This window comes from Triturus cristatus, chromosome 3_2 (genome assembly GCF_964204655.1).
Source record: "Triturus cristatus chromosome 3_2, aTriCri1.1, whole genome shotgun sequence".
Classification (NCBI taxonomy): domain Eukaryota; kingdom Metazoa; phylum Chordata; class Amphibia; order Caudata; family Salamandridae; genus Triturus; species Triturus cristatus.
This window is the reverse complement of record NC_140584.1, coordinates 1,032,889,087-1,032,906,034: the sequence shown is the minus strand read 5'-3', so window position 1 is coordinate 1,032,906,034 and position 16,948 is coordinate 1,032,889,087. Positions and strand designations below refer to the sequence as shown.

Here is a 16,948-nt window from a genome sequence, read left to right as displayed (position 1 = left end):
CTTCAAGAGTCTCCGAAAGGAAAGATAGTCCTCCTCCAAGCGAATCATGTAGCTGCTAAATGCTGCACTCTAACGATTCCATCAATACCCTGGCTTCCCACTGTGAAAGTTTGCCTTGATGCCAAAGTTGGTCCCTCTGGTTCTTTCAACAATGTCCTGATTGCACTGCTTGGTCAATTACAACAGAGGTCCTACTGAAATACTTGGATCTTCCCAACAATTCTTCTTCTGCTTACTTGTTTAGGGCCAAGAAAAGTGTCCAGGTAGAGCCCAGTTAATTAATGTGTTCAAAGTTCTGCCCAACTGCGCAATCACCTAATACGGTCCACTGCCTGCACCAAGTGTATCAGTGTTTGACTACCCATATTAATCACGCAGTAACCGTCCTTAGCTTACTCCCAATTAGTTTAATTTATTCTTATTCTCATTTTTGTCTTTCTTCATACTCTTTCCTACTACTCTTTACCCCATCTATTCCTTGATTTTGGATTGCCTTTTTCTACTACCTTTCTGTAGACACAGCTGATTTTGTCTTTGCTTCCTGCAGGCGAGTCTGGGTTGGGAAAGTCCACGCTGGTGAACAGCCTCTTCCTCACTGACCTGTACCAAGACCGGATATTCTTGAATGCAGAAGGTATGAATAGAGGGAGAACCATCAGATCACCAGCAGACCTGTAGGGTTATAGATTTAAAGCTCAGACCAATATTTGTGATGCATTAGAAATATCACCAAAGGCTAGCTTCCTAGGTTCATCTTGAATTGGATGAAAAAGACTAACTGAGATTACAGGAAAGGATATTGCTCTGTCAGGCCATCTCACCCCATAAGATTTACCAGCACCTGGCATGCAGCAGCGAGACTAGCAACTTTTTCATTTAGGATGTTATTCACTGGTTGCTTTATTTATGCTCCCTTTCACTGTTCAACATCTGAAACAGACACTTTGTTGGCTCCTTCTACTCGAGACACTTTGCAGCCTGCTCCAAGATCTCATCGATTGCCTTTCCCTGTCTGGTTGCTGTCTGTGGCTATAAAGCTTATGCCTTTCTACTCCCTCATACTAAGGGTTATTAAATCTGCAATAAAAATCCTTGGCTCCATTAGAAGGGGATTTAAAGAGCAGTTCTTACCACTTATACGTAGCACAAGGTCTGCATGCACAGTCTGGGATGCAATACTTGCCTGCCCCTCTTCATCTGACACCATGTCAGGGGCCACAGACATAGCCCTTTCTCAGTGGGTTTAAAATGCTTGATTTCTTGAGCGTTTTATGATTCTCCAACCTTGTTATTATGCAGAGCCAGCTTTCATTCTGGTCTGGTCAAGCAGCCTTGGTTAGAGTTTGGTGGAGCGGGAGTACCCCCTTAAAATGAGGGTACTCCCAACCCACCAAACGTGATGGATCTTTTCTTTGTGAAAGTACCAAGTTGAAACTTGCACAGCCTCCTCTGGCTCCACCAGTGTAAACTTCTGACCTGGCGGGTCATCTTCCAAGTGGCGGACAAGATAGTGATGGTCATCCTGCACTATTGAGGGTAGAGCAATCATTACTCATTTTCTCTGCCTGTGTTCACAAAACCTGAAAAATAAGGGCACGGGAAATATTAAATGGCACCCACGTACAATGCAAGAAAAAAAACTCCCTGCGCATCTCAGACATTTAGTTTTTGTTCAGAGAAAACAACCTCCCACGTTTTGAGTTTGTTATCTGTGAGCACTTTAAAGATGGCTCCCACTTGGCAAACCTTCAGAACTGTAAAGGGAGCTGCCAAAGGTCCCCTACAGTATGGTAATTCTCCTCCAAGGGCGCCAATGGCAAAGACATCCATCCCCTGGTAGACTGATGGACCGTCTTCCCAGTTCTAAATTAGGCCCTGAGTCTCTTGTGTATAGCCACCAACCACATATTCAAGCACAGGTCAAACACTTGGGAAGTATTTTATGACAGCAGAAGGTGATATGAAATAGAATGGGTTACAAGTCCTGAGTACTGACTGTAACTGTAATCTGATCTATATGGAATGTATCCCATCTTCTCAGTTGGAGTACTTACTGTTCTATGTGCTAATGGAAACATAAGTGATCTGTCCTTTTATACTGTATAGATGTTCACAATCTGATATTCCAATACAACACCCCACAGACCCAACATGATCCTAGAGGACCGAATCTTCATGAAGAATCCTGTGATATACCTAAATCATGTCATAGAACATCGTTTTGCCGCCTGTTCTATATTCCATTTTTTTTTTAAAAATATTTTTATTAAAGTTGCAAACACAACAGAGAATAAACACCACTCATCGAGTTTCAGGCTTAGCAGGAAATTACTCCAAACGGAATTCCACAGTGCAGTACAGGTACAATTGAGACATAAAGACATTCCATATGTATCATACAGTCGTTCCCATCCCCAACCACTGTTCTCGAAAGGGGAGCTACTCTTGGTCACTGAGTTCAGAATCTGATGCATCGGGCGGGGGCTCACATATATTCCCTCTGTACACATTCCACCCACCCCACACCTGGGACCATTTTTTGGGGCACCCTCTATGTATATATACGGTTTTTTCAACCACCATTACATGGTCCATGTCACGTATCCACTGTGCCAGGGTAGGCGCCTGCCCCGAACCCCATCGCTGGGCTATATTGCGTTTTGCCAGCATGATCCCCAACGTCACCCAGAGCTGCGTCATTCTCTTATGGTCCGTTTGTTCCCAGATGTTAAGGAGACATCTCCGTGGCTCCGGGGGCGTCAGGACTGTTGTCACCTGGGAGAGCGTGTGCAACACCCCCTTCCAATAGAGCGCTATGACTGGGCATTCCCATAGGGTGTGAAAGAAAGATCCCCCGTGGCCACAGCTCCTGAGACATTGCGGGGACTCCGCCCGTTGCAATTTAAATAGGAGTGTACGGGTGTAATAGGTGCGGTGCAAAATTTTAAGTTGGACCAGCCTTAACTTGGACGATATGCCCACCTCTCTGGGGGACGACAGCGCGGACTGCCACTCCGTCTCATCTAAGTCTCCGAGTTCTGTCTCCCATTTACTCTTAAGGGTCAGGAAGGGATCAGGGCGATTATTTATTATTTTCCGGTATGTTGGGGACGTCGCTCTTTGAGTAAGATGTTCCGTGAGGAGCCGGTCCTCTAGGGGCGACAACTCCGGGAGCCGTGTCCCCGGTGGAATCGCCGCCCGGAGGGCGTGGTGGATTTGTAAGTATCGGAAACGTTCGGTATCTGCCAAGTCATAGTCTGCCTGTAATTGGGTAAAAGTGATCACCTCTCCCCGCTTCCAGAGGTCTCCGACCCTGGAGATACCGATTAGATCCCACTGGTGGAATCCCTTGGTGGTGCGTAGTACCCCAAGCTGTTTCGTGTCCCAGAGAGGCGTAGCCTGGGTAATCCTTCCAGCCCAGCCCATTGTTCGCTGTGCCGCAAACCATATCCGGAGGGTGTGTGCTGCGGGCCCCGCCGGAACGTGACCTTTTTTGGGGTTGTAGGGGGCTCCTACCACCCCTTCTACCCCTAGCAGTTGCCTATCCATACGGTAAGCAGGGTCATCACCAGGCGCATGTGGCCATTGGTTTATAATCATAAGTTGCGACGCCCAGTAATAGGTCTTAATATCTGGGAGGGCTATACCGCCATCGTACCAGCCACTGGTGAGCTTGTGTAGAGCTATCCGTGGCACCTTGTCTTCCCATAGGAGGCCGGTGACCTCTGCGTTGATAGCCGTGAAGTAAGAGGGTGCAACCGGGAAAGGGGTATTTTGTAGCATGTATAGGAATCTAGGGAGGGCCAGCATTTTGAAAAGTGAAGCCCTTCCCAGCAATGTCAGGGGCAAGGAGCGCCAGTGCTTGACGTCATTGCGGAGTCTTTGCAGGGGCTTCATTAGATTTTCAGCCATAAATTTGTCGCGATCCGCAGTTACATAGATGCCGAGATATTTGAAGCCTTCATTGGCCACTCGAATATTACAGCTCCTCGGAAGGCGAGGCGGGGAGCCCCGGAGCATATACAGGGTGGATTTCTCCCAATTGATCTCTTCCCGTACGACGCACAAATGTCGAGGAGGCAGGCAATGGAGCGTGCCGGCGAGGCAAGGTACAGCAGGACATCGTCCGCATATAGGGAGATACGATCCTCCCACCCCATCATCCATTTGAGGCCCCGGATCACAGGGTCCTGTCGCACCCACGCCGCCAAAGGCTCCAGAGCCAGAGCAAAAAGGAGCGGGGAAAGGGGGCATCCCTGCCTCGTCCCCCGACCCAAAGGAAAGGCGTCCGAAACGTGTCCGTTTACTACCACCTGTGCAAGTGGCTGGCTGTAAAGAAGCTGAATCCACGCGCAAATCTTGGGGCCCAGTCCCATGTGACGAAGAACGGCAAACAAGAAAGGCCATTCTACCCTATCGAACGCCATCCGCGCATCTAGTGACAGGATGGCCGCGTCCCCCTCTATCGAGGAGCTGCACGCAACAATTCCATGTAGACGTCGTATATTTAAAGCAGTGTTTCGGTGGGGCATAAATCCCGACTGGTCCGGGTGTATTAGGGTCGAGAGGTATGTCTGTAGTCGTGTCGCCAGCATCTTGGCTAGGATCTTCGCCTCTGCGTTCAGTAACGAGATCGGGCGGTAAGATGAACATTCGTGCGTCGGTTTGTTAGGTTTCGGGATCGCCACTATCGTAGCCATCCTCTGATCGCGGGGGAGGAGCCCGGTCGATAGACCGTCCCTATAGATGGCCAGTAGGTGCGGGACTACTAGTGAGGAGTTTTGTTTATAGTATTCAATCGGGATTCCATTAGGCCCCATCGCCTTCCCGGTGCGGAGGGCCAGAATCGCCAGTGTAAGCTCCTCAGCCGTCAGGTCCGCCTCCAGGGCCTCAATGCCCGAAGGGGTCAGTCGCGGCATTGTGATGTCCCGAAGGAAGAGCTCATTATCAGCAACGGTAGAGGAGGCCTCCGGAGTGTATATCATTTTATAGTGGGCCGCGAAAGCCCCCGCTATTTGCCTCGGCTCCGAGGTAAATTCCCCGTTGCTTAGCCGAATCCGAGCCACCCACCGCGCCTCTCGTTCCCCTTTTTCCAGCCATGCCAGCAGTTTGCCTGCTTTGTCCCCTATTTCGTAGATCGTATGTTGGGTCGCCACCTGTTTAGCGCGTGCTGCCTCCCAGAGATGGGATCTGTATTCCTGCTGCGCCAAGCGTACTTTATGTGCCGAATCGTCGTCTGCCTGCGTTGCATGAAGCGCTTCCGCCTCACTCACCCCTCGCTCGAGCTCCAGCACTGCGAGTCGCTGGGTTTTCTTGTGAGCCGTAATGACGGAGACGGCCTGACCGCGTAGGACTGTTTTAAAAGCCTCCCAGAGGGTTGCCGGGCTCCTGACGGAATCAGTGTTTTCAGTGAAATAGTGTTTGATCGCCGTTTTAAGGGCCTTACTGATTTTAGGGATTTTGAGATATCCGGGGTGGATCGGGAATACAGTGCGTTTACACAGGTCGACGGTCGCAAACGAGATGACCACTGGTGAGTGGTCCGAAATACCCCTAGGGAGGTGCGATACTTCGGTCACCCCTTTGAACCCGGCGGGTGATGTGAAGATATAATCTATGCGGGAAAGGGTGTTGTGTGCCCCGGAAAGAAAGGTGTACTGTCTCTCCTCTTGCCTATACGCCCTCCATGTGTCTATGAGGCCCAGCGCCCCAGTAAATTCTTGGAGAATGGAGGTGTCGCCGCCATGTGCCCTGTATGATGACCTATCTAGTGACGGGTACATGGTCGCGTTAAAGTCCCCTCCCATAATAAGCTCCCCTTGTGGTAGCGCCAACAGGAATTCACCCAATGCCCTAAAGGAGGTCTGATGTAGTGTCGGGGGATGTAGACGGTCACCAAGTTGTACACTTTCCCCTCCCATTGGCAGGTCAGTGCCGCAAAGCGACCATGCTCCTCCCGACGAGAGTCGAGAAGAATCAGGGGGGATCGTTTGTTGATCAATATGCCCACCCCTCTGGACCCCGTCGTGAACTCCGAATGTATCGCCATCTTAAATCCCCACCTATCTAGGGCTTTGGTGGTAGTGCCCACTAAATGCGTTTCTTGCAAGAGTGCCACCGCCGGCCCTCTACGCTTGAGATACTGCAGCACTAGCCCCCGTTTGATCTTGTCCCCTAATCCATTAACGTTCCAGGACAGAATACTGAAAGAAGGACAGCGCTGCTGTGTATGGATGTCTAGTATTCTAGCAGTGGTCTCTTGAGTCATATTAGGTGACGCCGTCTTCGTGGAGGGATGTGCGAAGTGCGCACGATCGTGTGTCGCCCTTGTGTGCCTGTACAAGCCTAGCAAGCCTAATAGACCAATGAGTAGTTGGTGAACCTAAAAGAAAACACAAACCAACATTCCAAGAACGCCCCAGTCCCCCCACCCCCCTCCCTGCCTCCCTGCCCAGCGGATTTAGAACTACCCGCCACCCCAACTCAGCAGAGTGCTTTGTTCCCATTAACTTGTTACTTGCGTATGGGGGGAAGCCGCTCACTGTTCCGCCGCCGATCCCCACACCATATGCTTGTCCCTTCATGTATCCGACTGTACGGAGAGAGAAAAAGGCCTAGAATCATCAGCCCCTTTTCGTTTCAGGGCCCCATCCGGTCTCCAGGCGCACCCCGGCCCCGGCCCGTTCACCATCCCCAAGTCCGGTTGTTCCTGTACAGCCTCGACTTCAAGGCCCTCCACCCTCCGCTATCGACTCTTCGACATCCAAGTTCTGAGGGGAGGTGGAATGGCTGCCCGGGGCATGCTCCGTTCGACCCTTCGTTCTCGATGGGCGCCACCCCTCCAGCCACTCCGAGACCTCCGCAGGTGATGTGAAGAACCATGTGCGCCCCTCCGCCTCTACTCGCAGCTTCGCCGGGTATAACATCGAATATTTAAGTTCTCGAGTGCGGAGTTCCGCCTTGACCGCCGTGAAGTCTCTCCGTTGCCGCATCACTGTCGCAGTGTAGTCCGGATAGAGGGTGACTGTGCTGTTGTCCACCCGCAGTGGGGGGGCGCCACGCGCCGCCTGGAAGATTGCATCTCGGTCGCGAAAGTTGAAAATGCGGGCCAGGATCGGGCGTGGGGGGGCTCCAGGTCGAGGCCTTCCTCCTGGTACTCGGTGCGCCCTTTCCACCGAGAAAAATTTGGAGAGCCCACGAGGTTGCAGCTGTTCGGTGATTAGTTTTTCCACAAAGAGGTCCAATGCCGGGCCGCGTTCACTCTCCGGCACCCCAACGACCCGGACGTTGTTTCGTCTGGACCTGCCTTCCTGGTCATCTAGCTTGGTCAGCAGCTGTTTTTGCACCTGTTCAAGAGTTTGTATGCGTTTTTGATGGTCGGCCGTGTCGTGGGTGAGGGTTGCTGTGGTGGCCTCGACTTCCGTCAGTCTAGAGTTAATTTTTGCGACATCCGCCCTGAGAAGCGCAACCTCCGTGGAGATCGCGCCGATTGAGGCCTGCATCTGGGTCAGCGTGGCCATGACATCTGCCAGCGTAAACTCTGTAGTCTTGTCCGGGGGGGGGACGCATTTCGATCCTTGAGGAATGCAAACTTTTCCAGCTTCGCCTGTGCTCCTCCGCGGTGGCCCTTCCCCCCCATGTTGTCCGGCACCCGCTGTGCCCGCTCCCGGTCTGTCTAGGCCCCAGGGAGCGTCCGACACGCGTGCGGGGTGGGCCAGGAGATGTCGCCGCTTGCTCCTGAGGCACTGGTATGCCGTCTATATGTATCTCCCTGGGGTGTGAAAGCACCTACTCTGGAGTCTCCAAAGCACTCGGGCCGTGCAGCAGCTCCCTAGCGGGTCACTCAAGGCTCATTCCACTACTACGGTTTTTCCTTCGGGCTGCACCCCGCAATGTCTACTCCGCTATGTAAGGGAGGCTGGGCGTCGCACACTGTGCCGTCTTCCAGGTGTGTTATCGCTGGTATTTATATTGCCACGAGCGCCTACGATCCATTCAGCGCATCAACAGTGTCCCGGTCACACCCGCCGCGGCAGACCCCGCGATGAAAGGCCAGCCGCACCAGGGGGCCCGACTCCTAACGGGGCGCGCGACCAGCGATCACAGTCAGCGGTGGTCGCGTCACTCCCAGATGCCCACAGTGCCCGTCTCCTGCAGCAGCCCACGCGGTGGACAAAGCCTAGGTTGCCAGTGTCAGAATGCGGTAACGCCCCCCCCCCCGCGGGCGACGTTTTCCTCTCGTGGCGTCTGAAGGTCAGCTTCCCCAAGGGAGACACAGCCCCAGCCGGGGCTCGGGAGAGTTCCGCCGCTCCCACGCTCAATGCAGGAGTCAGGCTGTCACCAACACTGCTTCCCCAGGGCACTGTCCATAGTTTCAGCGCTCCTTGCGCCAGCCTCCTCTCGGTACACGAGCGCCATCGGGGGCCTTTTCCGAGTGCCCCCCCGTGGCATCAGGCGCTCACACTCCCTTAGGCCGAGCGCAAAATGGCCGCAACGCGCACCCCCTAGGTTGGACTGCGTAGTCTGGGTGGGAGTGCTCACGTTGCCTTCCACTAACCTCTCTGTCGATGGCACCTCAACAACTCCTCTTCCCTGTTGCGGGCCGCCTCGTGGCACGGATCTCGGTCCGAGTCGCCACAGTCACGCCAGGGGGGGTGGGGGGATAGATAGGCTCCCCTCTGTGTTTGTATTCCGGCGATACAGCACTCTCGTTCGTGCAGTGGGGGCCGGCCAGACCACTCCTTGGTCGGGCCGAAGCTTCGTCCACGCCCCCGCAGGAACCCGCAGGGGGCCAAGCGGATCAGGCCCCCGCAGCGCCGGGGACCGGCTTGTCTTTCAGGCGCCCTCCTGCACGTAAGGCGACGCAGCTCCGCCTCACGTCCACTCCAGCTCGGGGAGCCGAGGCCCAGCGCCCCGCCTGCACGTCAGCCCCGTAACTTCGGATAGGGGCGGTCTAGGGAGCCCTGAGTCTCAGTGCCGGGATGCGGAGGCTTTCCGACACAAGAATATTATTCCCAAAAGTCGTTTTGGGGTGAAGGGTGGTCGGATATTTTCAGGATTAGTGGCCGGCGTGGAGGAGCTCGCGGCTCAAGCGGCCATGTTCATCTCGAGCCAACTATATTCCATTTTTTGTGTTATGCACATTTTAGTTTTTGGGTCCGAATGTTGAGAACTCCATTGAAGACACTGAAGTGGCTCCGGTCGTATAATAACTCATATAAGCCTTCAGTTCCAGCATTCTAATATTTGTCTATCTGTTTATTTCTTTTTAATTTAGAACATTCCTCAGTGGGTGGAATGTCCTAATATCCTAATAGCCCTGCGGCTCAGCCTCTAATTCGGGTTCAGGGCATTAAACAACCAGTATAGCCTTTTCAGCCCTCAGCTCTGGACTGAAAAAGCTATATTACAAAATTTGTCCTGAAGAAGGCTGCTATTTTCCTGTATATCAAAGAAGGTACCCCCTGGTAATGCTTTGAGGTCCAAGAATAAGGGGCAAAGAAGACAAAAATACTCTTATGAAAACTCTTGTCAGACCTGTATACTTTACTAGTGGCCTGCCTCTGGCTCAACACACAGCAATAAGTCTTTCCATTCCAAGTTGTCCAAAATTCATTGATATTTATCACAATATTTTTTCATTTTATATATATTCAACATTTTGTCAAATTTGTAAACAATGTTATGTTTTTTTTGTCAAAATATCGATCAATACAAACATGTATAATCATTTTCAAATGTCAATATATGAAAATACATCCAAGTTCATAGAAACTATTTCATGATTCACATAGCCACACACAGACATATTATTTACAGATAAAATATAAGGAAAGACATAAAAAAATCCTTCGAGTAATTCATACACACCATCAGGCATTCAATCTCACCAACCAGAACTCGCTTTCACAGGCAGCACACTCACACTCAGACAACAATCCTGGGGAAGCTTCTATACAATTATATGACATACACTATAGATGACCTAGTGGGTTGACTCAATCTCATAAAATACCACCATTGTGTTATCTTTGCAAAGTTTCCCAAAACTGGTCAACCTACATTTCGGTGGATGTACATTACTACCACCTTCATCAGGACCACTCGTAATGGGGAGCTTGCAGGTGATAGATAGATAGATAGATAGATAGATAGATAGATAGATAGATAGATAGATAGATAGATAGATAGATAGATAGATAGATAGATAGATAGATAGATAGATAGATAGATAGATAGATAGATAGATAGATAGATAGATAGATAGATAGATAGATAGATAGATAGATAGATAGATAGATAGATAGATAGATAGATAGATAGATAGATAGATAGATAGATAGATAGATAGATAGATAGATAGATAGATAGATAGATAGATAGATAGATAGATAGATAGATAGATAGATAGATAGATAGATAGATAGATAGATAGATAGATAGATAGATAGATAGATAGATAGATAGATAGATAGATAGATAGATAGATAGATAGATAGATAGATAGATAGATAGATAGATAGATAGATAGATAGATAGATAGATAGATAGATAGATAGATAGATAGATAGATAGATAGATAGATAGATAGATAGATAGATAGATAGATAGATAGATAGATAACTTCCTACCTTCGTTTTTTAAGCGATCCTGCTTCTGTGAAACAAACGAATGCAAACTCCAAGTTTCCTGGGGGAGTTGAACTTTTTTATTTCGCCCTTACAACACCGCCATGACGCATTTCGGCCTGAACAGGCCTTGATCACATGACGCGTCTGCAGAGAACATTTACATTTTTAAAGTGCTAGGTGCAGACACACCTGGTTTGTCTCTACCATAGACAGAGAAGATATACTCATTAATGCTTAATGCCTGATTTAAATCTCTGAACCTAGAGATAAAGTGCATGATTGCAATTGTTGTATAAATACACAGGTAAAATAATTGTTATACAAACATTTTAAATAACTGTACAGCGTAAATAGTTACATTACAACACAACAGGGTGCATATGATTTTATTTGTTGTTTGCACATTATCGGAGATACAGCTCATGTGGCTACTTGATCTGCGTAGTTGTATCACTCTCTCCCTGGGGGACCTATCTCTTAATATTTATTTAATAATAATTTAGATGTCCATTATCTTGCTAATCATGCTAGCTGTAAATAAAGCCCAAGTGGGCCTGATCCTGTATCTTCTCTTTTGTATGGTCTGTAAATAAAGTGCTACTGTGCAAATAGTGCCACCACAATGAACATTTCCTGTTCATAAAGTGCTAATAGTGCAAATATTTTTATAAAATAGAGAGGTCTTTTATTAATAAAATCTCATGGGGCTTAGCAAATTGCTTGTAAGGGACATGTCTATCTGGCAGGCGCTTATACATTGTTGTTTTATGGGATTATAGACACGTAAAGAAATCCTTACTTGAGTTGTGGCCCTAAGGTGTCTTGGTGTCCAGTTCAATTATATATCAAGTTTCCAGTCTTCTTAAGAGAGCTTCCTGGTTGCCCCTTCCTCTTAAAGCCAGAACTGTATCCACTACAAAATATTTTAGATGTTCCAAGTTATTGTTGTTGATGTCTTTAAAGCGCCGTGCGACCGGGTAGGCAGGGTCCGAATTTGTGATGGCCCTTAAGTGTTGGAGTATTCGCTTGTGGACCTGCAACTTGGTGCTACCCACATATGCAGCCCACAAGAGAACTCCAAAACATAAACTGCATACTCCGTTTTACACATGAGCAGTTTATTGGTAGGAATCAGGTCTTTCTTGAATGGAGTGTTGTAGGTCTTTTTGTTCACTCCAAACCTACATGCACGTCAACTTGTGCATTTCACAAACCCTTTCCTTGATGACAACCAGTTTGTATTTGTTCTGACTTCTGGACTACTACTCACTAGGGCATCCTTCATGGACCTCACCTTCCTAAATGTTATATTAGGATTTTTTGGTAATTGCTCTCCTAGTACTGGATCACTCAAGACTATGGGCCAATTCTTATTGATAATCTTACGTAACGAGTGGTGTTGTTTATTGAATGTAAGAAATAATCTGGTTTCTTGCTCTGGTTGTTCAATATCTGATGTCTTGTTGGGGGCAGTTTTACCCAACAGGTCTGACCTATTCAATGCTTTAGTTCTTCTAATAGCATTGTCTATTGTTTTTTCTGAATATTCTCTCGTCAGAAACCTGTTTTTGCTCTCTATCTGCGCCTGTGCTGGATCTGTATCATAGCTGCAGATTCTTGTGATTCTCAGCATCTCCCCGTAGGGTATGCTGTGTATTAGGTGTTTCGGGTGATAGCTTGTGGCATGCAGTAATGTATTCCCTGCAGTCTTTTTCTGATGTAATCTGGTTTAAATTTTGCAGTCTGCTGTGTATATCTCCACATCAAGAAAGCATACTGACTGTTTGCTAATAGCAGCAGTGAACTGTAAATTCAGCATGTTCATGTTGATTTGTTCAATGAATGCGAGTGCACTCGCTACCGTCCCCGCCAAATCACGAACAAATCAGCAATATACCGCAACCAGGCAATGACATGATGTTATAATGTACTCCCATATTTCACTTTTAAGACTAGTTCTTCCCACCATCCCATATGGAGGCAGGCATAACTAGGTGAAAAGCATGCCCCCATTGCTACATCCCGTGTTTGCTGAAATACCTGATCCTGAAATAAAAAATAATTATTTTCTAAACAGAAAGAGATCATATTCACAAGCATTTTGATATGTTGGTACAGGTGCAATGGCCTAGAACCTAAATAATGCTCTACGGCCTTGATGCCGTCTTGATGGTAGATGCTAGTATAAAGTGAAGTAACATCAAGGGACATCAGTAGATAATATGGTTCCCAATTATAGTTACTTATATTTCCTAAAAAGTCACTAGTATCCTGAATAAACGACGGCAATGTTCGTACATGCTCCTATAAGAAAAAGTCTATATAGTGGAGGTGTTTTCTAATAATCTTTTACGTGCAGATAAATATATATATATATCCACCCACCAGTAGGTAGGTATCGTTAGGACCTAGTTTCCATAGGAAAAGCGTTTTTTGACTTATTTATAACTTTGGAGCAGTTTCACAAATCTTCTCGGAATTCTTCAGAAAAAGTGCCCACCTAGCTCTAGTCTTGCATGATAAGTTTTGGGATGATCCGTCAAGCGGGGGCCGAGTAAAAGGGACAGTCAAAAAAAGTGTGTTTCCCATGTTAATTCCTATAGAGATTTTAGACACGACTATAGCCTGAACCGCTGGATGGAATTACATTAAATTTGGCAGAAAGCTAGCTCTTGGTCCAGAAAGATCCCTTTTTATTATTTGGTGAAATGCGTTCAGTAGTTTTGGAGATATTAAAGGAAAACCAGATTTGTATATCTAAAGGTGTGGACCCTCTGCTAATCTTACCGATCTCATGCAGAGATCTGATTGGCTGCCAACACTTCAACCAGGAAGTGTTGGCAGCCGTTTAGAGACTCAGACTCAGCCGAGTCCCAAACAAACATGTTAAAAAAAGAGAAGGGGCAGGATAGGAATACCCTGACCACCTAGGCCTGGTGGTGGGGTCCCCCAGGGATCCCGCCAGGGCCAAAAAGCATTTTATCAAATTTTTGCAGCGAAAATAAAAATAAACAAGCACAGTCTGCTGCGCTTGCTTTAATTTCAGCCCCTGGGTGGCCTAGGTCCTAGGGGCAAGTGTGAATTGCACAAAAAGGAAGAGGTGTATGCCTCCCCACCTCCCCTATGGCAGTTTAAAGCCCCCGGGACCACCACCTTCCTGGGGTTTATTTGAAAAAAATAATCGGAGAGGGGCTCGTGGCCCTCCTCCTTTGACCTTTAAAAGCCCTGGGCACCACCACATCCCGGGGGCATGTGAGCATAAATAAAGGGGGTCTGCGTAGACCCCACCTCCAATGTTTAAAATTGCCTTGGGGTCCACCACCTCCCTGGGGCACAAAATAATTAAGTAGGGGGAGGGGGGCCGCGCCAACATCACCCCAGGCCCTATTTGGCTCCAGGGACCAACACCTCCCCGTGGCATATGTTGAAGTAAAGTGGGAGAGGTCCATGCAACCCCTCTCCCAGGCCGTTTTTGGACCCAGGAACCACCACCTCCCTGTTGCTGGCCCTATTTAAACTGAAGGATGGGGGCCACGCGGTCCCCCTCATGGTGCCATTAATGGCTCTGGGGATAACCTCCCCCCAGGGTCTGCTCCCTATTTCCAGAGGTGGCCACCTTCGGAAGATAGCAGTTTGCTTACGCTTGGGAGGAGCATTGCCTGCCCCTGCCAAGCGAAACCAAGCCCTCTCCCAGCCGACAGGAGCAGGAAAACTGCTCCCGGTCTCTGGAAGCGGACTTTTCATCTATGAAAAGATGAAAAAATCGCTCCCACATGCAGTGAGCAGCATTTTTTGCTGCCCCCTACATGTGGGAGCAATGCCTACTACCGCTGGAGTTGGTGAGCCGGCAGGGACTGCTGGGGCATTGAGGTTCCCCCGCGGTCCCCAATGCTACAGACTAGGTGCCCTGGATGGACTCCAGGGCACTCAGTATCAAGAGGCCAGGCACCTGGGCATGGAGCCCCTAGAGCCGAAAACTGCCTGAAGAGGAGGTCCCTCCCCTTTACTTCATTAACAAAAGTGGAAGTACCCCGGTTTGGTGGAGACTCACCTCTTTGTAGACTTGTTATCTTCTCTTGACGGGAAACAGGCACAGTGCTGAAATTACTTGCACACAAGGTCACTGGAGATATTTCCTGGTGGTCCTTAGCCAGATGTAGCATAGAAAATGCACTAGACATTTACCCAACGAGGTAGCAATTACTAATTAACCAGTAGAAACTACTCCATTTGGGCAGATATTTTCTGCAGAGCTGTGGACTCTTCTTGGGGAAAAAAGGGTCCGTTATGGCACTAATGCTCATTTCACTTAGAAATATAACACAGCAGGCACCCCAGTTGAAGCTCCACTTCTGTAAAGCACAATTGATCCTAAATTCTTGTGCTTGGCGAAGGCAAAGCAAGTGCGTTTCCTCTCGTATTCCTCATGAAAAACAATCTGAAATTCCTAATGGAGTCTACAAATGCCCAAAAATCATCTTCAAGGTTTGCTCATAGGGACCCACCCTGTTTTCTTTAGTAGTATGCAAAGGTCTTCCCGCCTTTTCCCAAGTTGCTGGACAGCTTACCAAAAGGCCTCCGAGCGGGTATGCCGCTGGTTTTGGTGAAGCATTCTTGATGCTGAGAAATTTTGAGGACATCTCCACTAAACAAAGAAGCACTTACTTCGTATAGTTGGGTGAAAGTACCCTTGCATAATGGAGATTCCTCTCTTTGTAGTCTCATCCTCTACTCTAGGCTAGGATTCATGTTGATTTGTGGGTCAAGACACCTGAGGAACAATCACATTGCTGAAATTATATGCACACAAGGTCACTAGAGACATTTCCTCTTGATCCATTGTAGTAGCACTTGCTAATTAACCAGAAGAAAGTACTCCAAATGGAAAGACTTTTTCTGCAAAACTGTGGACTCTTGTTTGATAAAAGGGCAGGTTAGGTTCTGTTCTGGCCCAGTCACTCACACAGCTACTGACACACTCACACCGACACTCACACACCCACTGACACACCTATTCAGCCACTCTCACATACACTTACAGACTCACACAGCCACTAAAACACCCATACAGCCACTAAAACACCCACTCAAAGACACAGACAGCCACTCGCACACCCCTAGAGCCACTCACACACTCACTTACACCCACATAACCACTCACAGACCCATACAGCCACTCAAATACCCAGAAACCTACTCATACACCCATACAGCCACTCATATACCCACATACACATCCATAGAACCACTCACGCACCCATTTACAGAGCCATACAGCCACTCACACATCCATTCACAGACCCATACAGCCAATCACACACCCACCCACAGACCCATACAGCCACTCACAAAATCAGTCACACACCCACACAGCTACTCATGTACCCTCTCACAGACCCATACAGCCACTCACACACCCAGTCACTGACCCATAGAGCTACTCACACCCACTCAGACCCATACAGCTACTCACACACCCACTCACACACCTAAACAAGCATTGGCATAGCCAATAGGTCTCGCTTTCGTGATTTTATAAGTTTTTAGTTTTGTTTTATATTATTGTATGTGAAAGTTCTAATACAAGTGTTAAATCTTTCACATACAATAATATAAAACATAACTAAAAAGTGAGAGTGGGGGATGCACAGAGTAGAGGCAGGGTGCTGTGGCAGAACTAAGCAGGCATAAGGTATTGGAAAAAACGTGGGGTGAGAGCAGGGGAGGGTGAGGGGTAGAGAGTAGAGACAGGGAGCAGGGTGCTGTGGCATACAGCGGGACAGGCAAGGGGCACCGGAAGCACGGGGTGCGAGCAGGAGAGGGCAGAGACAGGGACGGGCAGCAGTGGGGTTAGATCTGAGGGAGGTAACGGAGAGTGAGCATGGCACCAGAGCACGGGGTGAGAGCAGGAGAGGGCAGAGAGCAGAGACAGGGACGAGCAGCGGTGGGGTTAGATCTGAGCGAGGTATCGGAGAGTGAGCATGGCACCAGAAGCAAGGGATGAGAGCAGGAGAGGGCAGAGAGCAGAGACAGCGGTGGGCAGCGGTGGAGTTAGAGCTGAGGGAGGTAATGGAGAGTGACAGTAAAGGATGAAATGTTATGAAACTAAAATAACAGGAATAAATGACCTCTACTGATGTGCGGCTGGTACAACATTTTATTTTCTGAACTGCCTCGTTCCAAATTACAACAAGCAGGAAGTCCAGAGAGAAGAGCAACATTGCAGACGGATGAAAATAAGAGCTGTATCTACTTTTGAAGCATGGAAAGCGAGAAAAGGCCAGATTGTGCAGACAGTAGGACGCTGAAAACAAAAT

General features: G+C 48.4%; 1 protein-coding gene across 2 annotated transcripts in view; it reads left to right on the top strand.

Annotated features, from left to right (window-relative positions):
- The window catches only part of LOC146859048 (septin-4-like), a 328,318-nt gene that overhangs the window by 182,433 nt on the left and 128,937 nt on the right, over positions 1-16,948 (top strand). For both annotated transcript variants that reach the window (XM_085649678.1, XM_085649677.1), the window contains exon 5: positions 548-634. In XM_085649678.1, the coding sequence (XP_085505804.1) occupies positions 548-634 (87 nt within the window). The remainder of the gene's footprint in view (positions 1-547; positions 635-16,948) is intronic.